At 43.0% G+C, this 15000-nt stretch overlaps 1 protein-coding gene across 1 annotated transcript in view; it reads right to left on the bottom strand.

Annotated features, from left to right (window-relative positions):
* cplx2 (complexin 2) overlaps window positions 1-10305 on the bottom strand; it is a 16874-nt gene extending 6569 nt beyond the window's left edge. Inside the window, exons 1-2 of the mRNA XM_021561831.2 lie at window positions 10222-10305; window positions 2467-2611 (exon numbers count right to left, since the gene is read on the bottom strand). Of these exons, the coding sequence (XP_021417506.1) occupies window positions 2467-2497 (31 nt within the window). The 5' untranslated portion in view covers window positions 2498-2611; window positions 10222-10305. The remainder of the gene's footprint in view (window positions 1-2466; window positions 2612-10221) is intronic.
* Between the last annotated feature and the right edge of the window lie 4695 nt (window positions 10306-15000).

Below are 15000 nucleotides of genomic sequence, written 5' to 3'. Positions count from 1 at the left end.
CATCTTCCCTGTCCCTGCTGAAGAAAAGCAGGCCCAAACCATGATGCTGCCACCACCATGTTTGACAGTGGGGATGGTGTGTTCAGCTGTGTTGCTTTTACGCCAAACATAACGTTTTGCATTGTTGCCAAAAAGTTCAATTTTTGGTTTCATCTGACCAGAGCACCTTCTTCCACATGTTTGGTGTGTCTCCCATGTGGCTTGTGGCAAACTTTAACCGACACTTTTTATGGATATCTTTAAGAAATGGCTTTCTTGCCACTCTTCCATAAAGGCCAGATTTGTGCAATATACGACTGATTGTTGTCCTATGGACAGAGTCTCCCACCTCAGCTGTAGATCTCTGCAGTTCATCCAGAGTGATCATGGGCCTCTTGGCTGCATCTCTGATCAGTCTTCTCCTTGTATGAGCTGAAAGTTTAGAGGGACGGCCAGGTCTTAGTAGATTTGCAGTGGTCTGATACTCCTTCCATTTCAATATTATCGCTTGCACAGTGCTCCTTGGGATGTTTAAAGCTTGGGAAAACTTTTTGTATCCAAATCCGGCTTTAAACTTCTTCACAACAGTATCTCGGACCTGCCTGGTGTGTTACTTGTTCTTCATGATGCTCTCTGCGCTTTTGACAAACCTCTGAGACTATCACAGTGCAGATGCATTTATACGGAGACTTGATTACACACAGGTGGATTGTATTTATCATCATTAGTCATTTAGGTCATCATTGGATCATTCAGAGATCCTCACTGAACTTCTGGAGAGAGTTTGCTGCACTGAAAGTAAAGGGGCTGAATAATTTTGCACGCCCAATTTTTCAGTTTTTGATTTGTTAAAAAAGTTTGAAATATCCAATAAATGTCGTTCCACTTCATGATTGTGTCCCACTTGTTGTTGATTCTTCACAAAAAAATACAGTTTTATATCTTTATGTTTGAAGCCTGAAATGTGGCAAAAGGTCACAAAGTTCAAGGGGGCCGAATACTTTCGCAAGGCACTGTATATATAACTGTATTCTATGGTAGGTATAACTGTATATAATATCTATATAACTGTATTCTATGGTAGGTATAACTGTATATAATATCTATATAACTGTATTCTATGGTAGGTATAACTGTATATAATATCTATATAACTGTATTCTATGGTAGGTATAACTGTATATAATATCTATAGAACTGTATTCTATGGTAGGTATAACTGTATATAATATCTATAGAACTGTATTCTATGGTAGGTATAACTGTATTCTATGCTCTATATATTTAACTGTATTCTATGGTAGATATAACTGTATTCTATGCTCTATATATTTAACTGTATTCTATGGTAGGTATAACTGTATTCTATGATAGATATAACTGTATTCTATGATAGATATAACTGTATTCTATGATAGATATAACTGTATTATATGATGTATCTTATAATATATATAACTGTACTCTATGATTGATATATATATATATATATATATATATTTAACTGTACCCCCAGCCCCCCAGAGCCCCATCCTAACTCAGCCCTCCATCTCACAGCCTCAGCCCCCATCAATCCCCCATCCCCAGCCTCCCAGGCCAATGACATTGCAATCTGCACCAAGGCCAGACCAACCACATGAAAGGTCATCCCATGGCCACAGCCTCTTTCCAGGAAGGCAATTTGCACCAAGCCCATCAGCGGAAAGGAGGATTGGATTGGCAAGAGAGGTCTAAATGTAGTTGTATTACCTATAGTTATTCAACTGGTTGACCCAAATCAGGAAGTTGATTTAAGAATGCATTGACCTCTAGACAGAGTTCACCCGCAGTGACAAGTAAATTTACACAGCTTATACACAGCAGGTAGCCTAATGGTTAGAGCGTTGGACTAGTAAGCGAAAGTTTGCTGGATCGAATCTCCGAGCTGACAAGGTCAAAATCTGTCGTTCTGACACTGAACAAGGCAGTTAACCCACTGTTCCACAGTAGGCTGTCATTGTAAGTAATAATTTGTTCTTAATTAACTGACTTGCCTAGTTAAATAAAGGTTAAATAAAAAAAGTAATAGATATAAATGATGGAACTGTATCTGAGGTTGAGTTGACTATAGATATAAATGATGGAGCTCTATCTGAGTCTATAGGTTGAGTTGACTATAGATATAAATGATGGAGCTCTATCTGAGTCTATAGGTTGAGCTGAATATTGCTTCTCTCTGAGACCTAGAACCAGAAACTGGTCATAAATTGTGAGCATTTAATTCCTTGATACTGATCATAGCTTTACATTACAGTATGTTGTCTACAATAAGTTTACCAGGCAACTTGCTTGACTTGTTTATAGTTTAGCAGTTCTTCCAAATTCAGTTTGTATTTTCAAGATGTCAAGAGGTACGTGCTCCACTGAGGACAAACATCAGATCCCACGCATGGTGAACAGATGTCCATAATATTGACACGTTCATATAGCAGTGTATACAGTACTTACCACCTAAGGCTTGCTTCATCACAAAATTCATGGTTCCTTCTGATACTCTGGTCTTCTACAGACAAACACAACTGTGCATGTAGTCACCCCTTCTTTACCAGGTCTCTGTTGCCTTCCACAGTCTGTGTTTACCTCTTGATCCAACCTGTGGAGACAAAACAGTTTACCGGAAGATGTTAGCCAAGGATATGGACAGTGGCTAGGTATGGTTGAGGCGGTAGGGTGTGTGTGTGTGTGTGTGTGTGTATGTGTGTGTGTGTGTGTGTGTGTGTGTTTGTGTGTTTGTGTGTGTGTGTGTGTGTGTGTAGAGCATAAAGATGTTTCAATCTCTATGTTGTGGAGTCTATGTCTACGTCAATACATCATCACTGAGCTCTACTAGAATATAGTATATTTCCTGCTACAGTATCTCCTCACTGAGCTCTATTAGAACAGAGTAGATTTCCTGCTACAGAATCTCCTCACTGAGCTCTATTAGAACAGAGTAGATTTCCTGCTACAGTATCTCCTCACTGAGCTCTATTAGAACAGAGTAGATTTCCTGCTACAGTATCTCCTCACTGAGCTCTATTAGAACAGAGTAGATTTCCTGCTACAGTATCTCCTCACTGAGCTCTATTAGAACAGAGTAGATTTCCTGCTACAGTATCTCATCACTGAGCTCTATTAGAACAGAGTAGATTTCCTGCTACAGCATCTCATCACTGAGCTCTATTAGAACAGAGTAGATTTCCTGCTACAGTATCTCCTCACTGAGCTCTATTAGAATATAATAGATTTCCTGCTACAGCATCTCATCACTGAGCTCTATTAGAACAGAGTAGATTTCCTGCTACAGCATCTCATCACTGAGCTCTATTAGAACAGAGTAGATTTCCTGCTACAGTATCTCCTCACTGAGCTCTATTAGAACAGAGTATATTTCCTGCTACAGTATCTCCTCACTGAGCTCTATTAGAACAGAGTATATTTCCTGCTACAGCATCTCATCACTGAGCTCTATTAGAATATAGTAGATTTCCTGCTACAGTATCTCCTCACTGAGCTCTATTAGAACAGAGTAGATTTCCTGCTACAGTATCTCCTCACTGAGCTCTATTAGAACAGAGTATATTTCCTGCTACAGTATCTCCTCACTGAGCTCTATTAGAACAGAGTAGATTTCCTGCTACAGTATCTCCTCACTGAGCTCTATTAGAACAGAGTAGATTTCCTGCTACAGTATCTCCTCACTGAGCTCTATTAGAACAGAGTAGATTTCCTGCTACAGCATCTCATCACTGAGCTCTATTAGAACAGAGTAGATTTCCTGCTACAGCAAACCATCACAGCTGCTGCTGGATATTTCACCTCCTAGACGTCACTCTGGTCCCCCTTTGAAAGACAATCCCATTCCCCAGAGGCCCCTAGGATCAATATTAAGGGTACTATTTTTTGTTGTTGAGAGGCGAGGGGTCATAAGTGGTTTGGGATGACAGTGACTATGTGCTTGAGACCCAGAGGGGTTAAGAGAAGAGCCTCATGTCCATAAACACACAGTGGGCCTGATGAGCTCCAGTCAAGAGCTGTTGAGATGTAGGCTTGCGTCCCAAATGGAACCATGTTCCTTATATAGTGCACTACTTTTAGGGCTCTGGTTAAATGTAGTGCACTATGTAGGGAATAGGGTGTACTTTGGAATGCATCCCATATTCTATAGGGCATCAGCACTGAGCTGAGTGCTCTCCCTGCATTAGCCACTGCTACTCTTCATCTGGGGAAGGTATCTCCAGTTAACAAGAACGTATTATAATGGAGATAGTGCCAACAGCCACCTACATTAGAATAGAGTGTGTTTTATATTCTGCTTACTTGTTGTTATAGAGTAGAACTCTATGCAGGTGTAGATGGTTGTTGTCATAGAGTAGAACTCTATGCAGGTGTAGATGGTTGTTGTTATAGAGTAGAACTCTATGCAGGTGTAGATGGTTGTTGTCATAGAGTAGAACTCTATGCAGGTGTAGATGGTTGTGCAGGTGTAGATGGTTGTTGTCATAGAGTAGAACTATATGCAGGTGTAGATGGTTGTTGTTATAGAGTAGAACTCTATGCAGGCGTAGATGGTTGTGCAGGTGTAGATGGTTGTTGTCATAGAGTAGAACTCCATGCAGGTGTAGATGGTTGTTGTTATAGAGTAGAACTATATGCAGGTGTAGATGGTTGTTGTTATAGAGTAGAACTCTATGCAGGTGTAGATGGTTGTGCAGGTGTAGATGGTTGTTGTCATAGAGTAGAACTATATGCAGGTGTAGATGGTTGTTGTTATAGAGTAGAACTCTGTGCAGGTGTAGATGGTTGTGCAGGTGTAGATGGTTGTGCAGGTGTAGATGGTTGTTGTTATAGAGTAGAACTATATGCAGGTGTAGATGGTTGTGCAGGTGTAGATGGTTGTGCAGGTGTAGATGGTTGTGCAGGTGTAGATGGTTGTTGTTATAGAGTAGAACTCCATACAGGTGTAGATGGTTGTGCAGGTGTAGATGGTTGTTGTTATAGAGTAGAACTCTGTGCAGGTGTAGATGGTTGTGCAGGTGTAGATGGTTGTTGTTATAGAGTAGAACTCCATGCAGCTGTAGATGGTTGTTGTTATAGAGTAGAACTCTATGCAGGTGTAGATGGTTGTACAGGTGTAGATGGTTGTTGTTATAGAGTAGAACTCTATGCAGGTGTAGATGGTTGTTGTTATAGAGTAGAACTCTGTGCAGGTGTAGATGGTTGTTGTTATAGAGTAGAACTCCATACAGGTGTAGATGGTTGTGCAGGTGTAGATGGTTGTTGTTATAGAGTAGAACTCTGTGCAGGTGTAGATGGTTGTTGTTATAGAGTAGAACTCCATACAGGTGTAGATGGTTGTGCAGGTGTAGATGGTTGTTGTTATAGAGTAGAACTCTATGCAGGTGTAGATGGTTGTTGTTATAGAGTAGAACTCCATGCAGGTGTAGATGGTTGTTGTTATAGAGTAGAACTCTATGCAGGTGTAGATGGTTGTACAGGTGTAGATGGTTGTGCAGGTGTAGATGGTTGTGCAGGTGTAGATGGTTGTGCAGGTGTAGATGGTTGTGGCCTATCGGTGACCTCAGAACCAGGTTCCTGGGGTCAGTTATTGGCCTATCGGCGACCTCAGAACCAGGTTCCTGGGGTCTGTTAGTGGCCTATCGGTGACCTCAGAACCAGGTTCCTGGGGTCTGTTAGTGGCCTATCGGTGACCTCAGAACCAGGTTCCTGGGGTCTGTTAGTGGCCTATCGGTGACCTCAGAACCAGGTTCCTGGGGTCTGTTAGTGGCCTATCGGTGACCTCAGAACCAGGTTCCTGGGGTCTGTTATTGGCCTATCGGTGACCTCAGAACCAGGTTCCTGGGGTCTGTTATTGGCCTATCGGTGACCTCAGAACCAGGTTCCTGGGGTCTGTTATTGGCCTATCGGGGACCTCAGAACCAGGTTCCTGAGGTCTGTTATTGGCCTATCGGTGACCTCAGAACCAGGATGCATACAAAGCCCTCTTCCGCCATCCCTTCGGCAAATTCGTCCACGACGCCATCTTGTTCCTACCGTCTTTTTGGCAGAAACTCAAACAGGATGTACCAGAGACTAGACCCATTCAACGCTGGTCTGACCAATCGGAATCCACGCTTCAAGATTGTTTTGATCACGCGGACTGGAATATGTTTGAGTCAGCCTCAGAGAACAACATCGACTTGTACTCTGACTCTGAGTGAGTTTATAAAGACGTGCATTGGAGATGTTGTACCCATGGTGACAATTACAACCTACCCAAAACAGAAACCGTGGATGGATGGAGGCATTCGCACAAAACTAAAAGCGCTAACCACCGGTTTTAACCATGGAAAGAGGTCTGGGAATATGGCTGAATATAAACAGTGTAGTTATTCCCTCCGCAAGGCAATCAAACAAGCAGAATGCCGATACAGGGACAAAGTGGAGTTGCAATTCAACAACTCGTTGAATTGAACCCCGCAAGACGTATGTGGCAGGATCTACAGGAAATAACGGACTACAAAAAGAAAACCAGCCACGTCACGGACACTGACGTCACACTTACAGACAAACTAAACACCTTCTTTGCCCGGTTTGAGGATAATACAGTGCCACCGTTGCGGCCCGCTAACAAGGACTGTGCCCTCCCTCTCTCCTTCTCCGCGGCCGTCGTGAGTAAAACATTTAAACGTGTTAACCCTCGCAAGGCTGCTGGCCCAGACAGCATCTTTAGTCGCGCCCTCAAACTTTTACAGATGCACAATCGAGAGCATCCTGTCGGGCTGGATAACAGCCTGGTACGGCACCTGCACCGCCTTGAACCGCAAGACTCTCCAGAGGGTGGTGCGATCTGCACAATGCATCACCGGGGGCAAACTACTTGCACTCCCAGACCTCAACCACCTGAGCCACAGCCGGTTCACCCTGCTATCATCCAGAAGGCGAGGTCAGTACAAGTGCATCAAAGCTGGGACCGAGAGACTAAAAAACAGCTTCTATCTCAAGGCCATCAGACTGTTAAATGCATTTGACCATATTCCCAGTCACTTTGCCATGGTTATATGCGGTGGTTCACGCTTTCAGTTTTGTGCGAATGCTGCCATCTATCCAATATTTTTGGTTTGGGTAGATTTTAATAGTCACAGTGGGAACAACATCCTCTGTACATGTCCTGATGAACTCAGTCACTGTGTCCATATACAAGTCAAATGTTATTCTCAGAGGCAACACGGAAAATATCCCAGTCTGCATCATCAAAACATTCTTGAAGCATGGATTCCGATTGGTCAGACCTGCGTTGAATAGACCGTAGCACGGGTACTTCCTGTTTGAGTTTCTGCCTATAGGAATGGAGGAGTAGAAAAGAGTTGTGATCTGATTTGCTGAAAGGAGGGCGGGGGGGGCCTTGTAGCCATCCCAGAAGGGGGAGTAACAATGGTCGAGAGTTTTTGAAGTGCGAGTTCTGCAGGCCATGTGTTGATAGAACTTCAGCAGCGTTTTCCTCAAATTTGCTTTGTTAAAATCCCCAGCTAAAAATAAATGCGCCTCAGGATATGTGGTTTCCAGTTTGCACAAAGTCCCGTGTAGCTCCTTGAGGGCCATTGTGCTATTGGCTTGAGGTTGAATATACACCGCTGTGACTATAACTGAAGATAATTCTCTTGAGAGGTAATATCTGCAGTGTTGTGAAGAATGTGAACATTTCAGCTCATCGAACAACCCCCCTGGTGTCTTGTCTCATTGCCCCCCTGGTGTCTTGTCTCATTACCCCCCTGCTGAGAGGTGCCAAAGCAGAGTAGTGGCGATGGTTTGAGTCTCACTTGGAGGTCCTGGAAACTCCCTCCCTCTACACGGTGGGGTCTATATATCCTCTGTCAAAATGATGCAGTGTTCTCATCTTCAACACCTAGCGTAACAACAACAGTGTTGATCTGTACTGTTAGGCTACCGTAAACACTACACAGGAAAATATTAATGGCGTGCTGCTAACTACTTGTGGAAACAATAATTGACCATTTTGAGGGTATGCCAACACCAATCCATTATCAGAATTTGAATTTGAAAATCTCAGTTTGTCGGCGAATTAATATGATGTCACTACAGTGTATGTTACTGTGCTGTGTGTGTAGATTACAAGCTCTATCCATGCAGTTCTTAGGGACCACCAGCATACCATTTCAGCTACAGATTAGAAGCTCTATTCATTATCTGGTACCATTTCAGCTATAGATTACAAGCTTTATCCATGCAGTTCTTAGGTACCACCAGCATACCATTTCAGCTACAGATTAGAAGCTCTATTCATTATCTGGTACCATTTCAGCTACAGATTAGAAGCTCTATTCATTATCTGGTACCATTTCAGCTACAGATTAGAAGCTCTATTCATTATCTGGTACCATTTCAGCTACAGATTAGAAGCTCTATTCATTATCTGGTACCATTTCAGCTACAGATTAGAAGCCCTATTCATTATCTGGTACCATTTCAGCTACAGATTAGAAACTCTATTCATTATCTGGTACCATTTCAGCTACAGATTAGAAGCTCTATTCATTATCTGGTACCATTTCAGCTACAGATTAGAAGCTCTATTCATTATCTGGTACCATTTCAGCTACAGATTAGAAGCTCTATTCATTATCTGGTACCATTTCAGCTACAGATTAGAAGCTCTATTCATTATCTGGTACCATTTCAGCTACAGATTAGAAGCTCTATTCATTATCTGGTACCATTTCAGCTACAGATTAGAAGCTCTATTCATTATCTGGTACCACTTCAGCTCTAGAAGATCTATTCAACTACAATCAGCTCCTCTGGTCAAAAGTAGTGCACTATATAGGGAATAGGGTGCCATTTGGGAAACGCATGTCTACTGGGTACTGAAATACAGACTGAACCTGAGCCTTTGAACCTGTATGACAACATCCTCATCACAGGCTCCTAAAGGGATCATTTGTCCAGGTAATTGTAACAGGAGTATTTATGGTTCAGCAGCTCAGTCCCTGCCTGCAGCTAGGCTGGGCCCCTTCTCTCTCTCTCTCTCTCTCTCTCTCTCTCTCTCTCTCTCTCTCTCTCTCTCTCTCTCTCTCTCTCTCTCTCTCTCTCTCCTCTGCTGCACTGCTAACAGAATAGAACGCACACAGGAATCGTCAAACCATCTCCACATCTGTCATCTACAGCCCACTTTTGACAAGATGATTAATCTCTTTCCAACTAGGTGACAGGCAAGCCTGGGTGGCATTTTACCCTCGGCATCTTCTGGAGGCTGTAGGCTAGTATTACAGCTATACAATTGTTACAACATATACTGTAGGTGTGTTACTTGAACATTTTTATTTGCATCGGATGTATAGAAGGCAATCTATGTAGTCTTAAAATTGATTGAAAGGTTGTGGATGAGCTCACTGAATTTCATGAAATCTTTATCCAAAATGTTCTCCCACTTAACATGAACGAGGATTACATGAATGAACTGTAGGGTTGGCTGCCTCCAAGCTCTGATAGGCTACTTACTGTACACGCACTTTTCTGAAGCCTGTATACTTATGTATTCTCTCTCTCTCTCTCACACACTCACCCACCCACCCACACAGTGTGAGTGCATATAGCATGCATATTTAGGCTAATCCATTCAGCAGAACATCAAATATTTAAGGTGTCCCTAACATGAGATCTGGTCCATTTCAACAGACTGGTAACCTACACCCTCAACAAAAACACATTGGTCTACGCATACAACATACCTATATAAAATGCATGTATAACTTGAACAACCCAATCAATACATGTTCAGACCGATCGCTCATCGAATAGAGCGTCTCAGTAGACTATCTAATGCATGCACAACAACCGCCCATTGACGAAAAACATCAGCGCCACACACGCATCTCTCTTTTCTCCCCCGCCGCTCAATAGCTTTGAGGAGGACACACGTTTTCCCCCCACCTACTGCCAGATATGGCGGTAAAATAAGCAACAACCATGATCACTCTTTACATTTTTTCTAACAACATGGTGCTGAAAGTAACAACTCAATACGCCTTGAAACCAGCGCGTGCTCAACCCTCTCTCCATTGTCGACTCCAGTTCGCACCACCAGTAGCCTAGCTGGTTTCAGTACCAGGCGAGTGGAAAGTCAAAACGTGTTCCCGGCTATGGTAAACACCTGTTCCTCATTGATCGGAGAAAGGGGTGCGTTTTATGAGTTGTTTTACAAACCTTGGAGCAGCTGGAGAAAGTCAGGCGGCGTCTCTCTCGGTCCCCAACCAACCAGTCTGTCTGTTCTCCACCGTTTGGTGATGAGTAGTATCGCCCGCCCTCAGTCCGACCACCCACTTCACACTACCACTTCAAGTTACTCCAAAAATACAACAACAAAAAAAATCACAATTTACACAGTTCACATTTTTTGTATCTTCTAGAATTGTTGAAATCAACTGCATATAATCTGGATGTACTGCATTTCATGGATACCAAATGGTTATTTCTGGTCATGGATGTGACTTTTTGTGAAATACTTTTCATGGAATCAAAGCCTAAGGGTTAACTTGCTTTAGAGATGGATAAAGATTGTTTACATTGGACCCAATATGCTATTTGGCAGACTTCAGTAGAGAACATATAGGCCTACAGAACAGGCAGACTACAGTAGAGAACCTATAGGCCTACAGAACAGGCATACTTCAGTAGAGAACCTATAGGCCTACAGAACAGGCAGACTTCAGTAGAGAACCTATAGGCCTACAGAACAGGCAGACTTCAGTAGAGAACCTATAGGCCTACAGAACACATATGACAATAGACTACATAGTGACAACGAAGAGCTATGAAGAGATACTCAATATAATTAATTATTGATTTCAATGACACATTCAAGAGCAACATGTCATTTCAATGGGTCTCCGTGCATAGTGACATAAATTATATTGATGCCAAAGGGAAGGAGCACTGATCAGATTGATGCCAAAGGGAAGGAGCACTGCTCAGATTGATGCCAAAGGGAAGGAGCACTGCTCAGATTGATGCCAATGGGAAGTAGCACTGATCAGATTGATGCCAAAGGGAAGGAGCACTGTTCAGATTGATGCCAAAGGGAAGGAGCACTGTTCAGATTGATGCCAAAAGGTAGGAGAACTGATCAGATTGATGCCAAAGGGAAGTAGCACTGATCAGATTGATGCCAAAGGGAAGTAGCACTGTTCAGATTGATGCCAAAGGAAAGGAGCACTGTTCAGATTGATGCCAAAGGGAAGGAGCACTGCTCAGATTGATGCCAATGGGAAGGAGCACTGCTCAGATTGATGCCAAAGGGAAGGAGCACTGCTCAGATTGATGCCAAAGGGAAGGAGCACTGCTCCGATTGATGCCAATGGGAAGTAGCACTGATCAGATTGATGCCAATGGGAAGTAGCACTGATCAGATTGATGCCAATGGGAAGTAGCACTGATCAGATTGAAAATCAGACATAAGTCCAACGCTCTAACCACTAGGCTAACCACTAGGCTACCCTGCCGCCCCTGTATATAGCGAAGCTATATACAGGGGTAGCGGTACAGAGTCAATGTGGAGTTTATATACAGGGGGTACCGGTACAGAGTCAATGTGGAGGCTATATACAGGGGGTACCGGTACAGAGTCAATGTGGAGGCTATAAACAGGGGGTACCGGTACAGAGTCAATGTGGAGACTATATACAGGGGTACCGGTACAGAGTCAATGTGGAGGCTATATACAGGGGGTAGCGGTACAGAGTCAATGTGGAGTTTATATACAGGGGGTACCGGTACAGAGTCAATGTGGAGGCTATATACAGGGGGTACCGGTACAGAGTCAATGTGGAGGCTATATACAGGGGGTACCGGTACAGAGTCAATGTGGAGGCTATATACAGGGGGTACCGGTACAGAGTCAATGTGGAGGCTATATACAGGGGGTACCGGTACAGAGTCAATGTGGAGGCTATATATAGGGGGGTACCGGTACAGAGTCAATGTGGAGGCTATATACAGGGGTATCGGTACAGAGTCAAAGAGCGGGGACACTGGTTAGTCGAGGTAATCGAGGTAATGTTTACATGTAGGTAGAGTTATTAATTAGATTAAACACATCAGCCATGGGGTCTCCTATTTCACATGATGTGTTGTATCTCAGTCTGAAATGGAGCCAACAGAGTAAAATATCCTGTGATATAAACCTCATGACATCATGTCTCTGTAGACTAGAGGCTAGGTCAAATCATGTAGCTGATGTAAATAATGGACCTAGTATAGAGGGGAATGAATGAGATTGACTACGGTGTTGTCGTAACCAGAGAACCAACCATCAACCGTATTCAGAGCTCAGAGACAAAGGGTTAAGGAATGATAGTTCCCTTGCGATGATCTTTCTCTCTCTCTTGTTCCCCTGAGTATAAACTTCTTTATTATGGACCAAACGTCATCAGACTCATTTCACAATACATCTCATTCAGGGGTTAATATGTAAATACACTATATATTCAAAAGTATGTGGACGCCCCTTCAAATTAGTGGATTTGGCTATATTTGCATAGAGCCCTGACCTCAACCTATTTCAGCCACATATGTTGCTGACAGGTGTATAAAATTGAGCACATCGCCATGCAATCTCCATAGACAAACATTACCAGTAGAATGGCCTTACTGAAGAGCTCAGTGACTTTCAACGTGGCACTGTCATAGGATGCCACTTTTCCAACAAGTCAGTTAGTCAAAGGAGGAATAACGGTCTGGGGCTGTTTTTCATGGTTTGTTCTAAGCCCCTTAGTTCCAGTGAAGGGATATCTCAATGCTACAACATACAATGACAATCTAGACAATTATGTGCTTCCAATTTTGTGGCAATCGTTTGGGGAAGGCCCTTTCCTGTTTCAGCATGACAATGCCGCCGTTCACAAAGAGAGGTCCAAAAATATTATTATTTTTTTTTTTAGATCGGCGTGGAAGAACTTGACTGGCCTGCACAGAGCCCTGACCTTAACCCCATCAAACAACTTTGGGATGAATTGGAACGCCGACTGCGAGCCAGGCCTAATCGCCCAACATCAGTGCCCGACCTCACTAATGCTCTTGTGGCTGAATGGAAACAAGGCCCCGCAGCAATGTTCCAACATCTAGTGGAAATCCTTCCCAGAAGAGTGGAGGCTATTATTGCAACTCCATATTAATGCCCATGATTTTGGAATGAGATGTTTGACGTGCAGGTGTCCACATACTTTTGGTCACATAGTGTATCTGCTCACATAAAATCTCGAAATGTACTTGAATGAAATGGATTCCTTTATAGGGATATACTTTTACAACTTTTGGACATAATAATTTCAGATAAGAATAAAGACATAATGTTGACCAAAATGGGGATTTCAGCTATTTACAATTGTACTCATAGTGAATGACTTCTCAAAAGCCTTCTGGAGTTGCAGCCTTAGTTACCACTTTTTCCTTTAATGAGTTAATTAATCCGTTTACTAAATACATCTTAGATCAATATGATATTAACATATTGTGATAAATTATAGAATGCAACAAATGTGCATTTCTAACTATATGTGGAGCAAAAAAAAAGTATTTAGTCAGCCACCAATTGTGCAAGTTCTCCCACTTAAAAAGATGAGAGAGGCCTGTAATTCATCATAGGTTCATTTCAATTTTTTTAATTGATTTGCAAATTATGGTGGAAAATAAGTATTTGGTCACCTAAAAACAAGCAAGATTTCTGGCTCTCACAGACCTGTAACTTCTTCTTTAAGAGGCTCCTCTGTCCTCCACTCATTATATTTATTAATGGCACCTGTTTGAACTTGTTGTCAGTATAAAAGACACCTGTCCACAACCTCAAACAGTCACACTCCAAACTCCACTATGGTCAAGACCAAAGAGCTGTCAAAGGACACCAGAAACAAAATTGTAGACCTGCATCAGGCTGGGAGGACTGAATCTGCAATAGGTAAGCAGGCTGGTTTGAAGAAATCAACTGTGGGAGCAATTATTAGGAAATGGAAGACATACAAGACCACTGATAATCTCCCTCGATCTGGGGCTCCACGCAAGATCTCACCCCGTGGGGTCAAAATGATCACAAGAATGGTGAGCAAAAATCCCAGAACCACACGGGGGGACCTAGTGAATGACCTGCAGAGAGCTGCAGAGAGTTACCAAAGTAACAAAGCCTACCATCAGTAACACACTACGCCGCCAGGGACTCAAATCCTGCAGTGCCAGACGTGTCCCCCTGCTTAAGCCAGTGCATGTCCAGGCCCGTCTGAAGTTTGCTAGAGCGCATTTGGATGATCCAGAAGAAGATTGGGAGAATGTCATATGGTCAGATGAAACCAAAATATAACTTGTTGGTAAAAACTCAATTTGTCGTGTTTGGAGGACAAAGAATGCTGAGTTGCAGGTAGATACTGGTGTGCGAAAGAGCAGAAAAGTAAATAAATAAAAACAGTATGGGGATGAGGTAGGTAAATTGGGTGGGCTATTTACCGATGGACTATGTACAGCTGCAGCGATCGGTTAGCTGCTCAGATAGCAGATGTTTAAAGTTGGTGAGGGAGATAAAAGTCTCCAACTTCAGCAATTTTTGAAATTCGTTCCAGTCACAGGCAGCAGAGAACTGGAAGGAAAGGCGGCCAAATGGGGTGTTGGCTTTAGGGACGATCAGTGAGATACACCTGCTGGAGCGCGTGCTACGGGTGGGTGTTGCCATCGTGACCAGTGAACTGAGATAGGACGGAGCTTTACCTAGCAAAGACTTATAGATGACCTGGAGCCAGTGGGTCTGGCGACGAATATGTAGCGAGGGCCAGCCGACTAGAGCATACTGGTCGCAGTGGTGGGTGGTATAAGGTGCTTTAGTAACAAAATGGATGGCACTGTGATAAACTGCATCCAGTTTGCTGAGTAGAGTATTGGAAGCTATTTTGTAGATGACATCGCCGAAGTCGAGGATCGGTAGGATAGTCAGTTTTACTAGGGTAA

This window comes from Oncorhynchus mykiss, chromosome 14 (genome assembly GCF_013265735.2).
Source record: "Oncorhynchus mykiss isolate Arlee chromosome 14, USDA_OmykA_1.1, whole genome shotgun sequence".
In the NCBI taxonomy this organism is placed as follows: Eukaryota; Metazoa; Chordata; class Actinopteri; order Salmoniformes; family Salmonidae; genus Oncorhynchus; species Oncorhynchus mykiss.
Note: the sequence above shows the minus strand (reverse complement) of the source record. Positions and strands in the feature narration are given on the sequence as shown.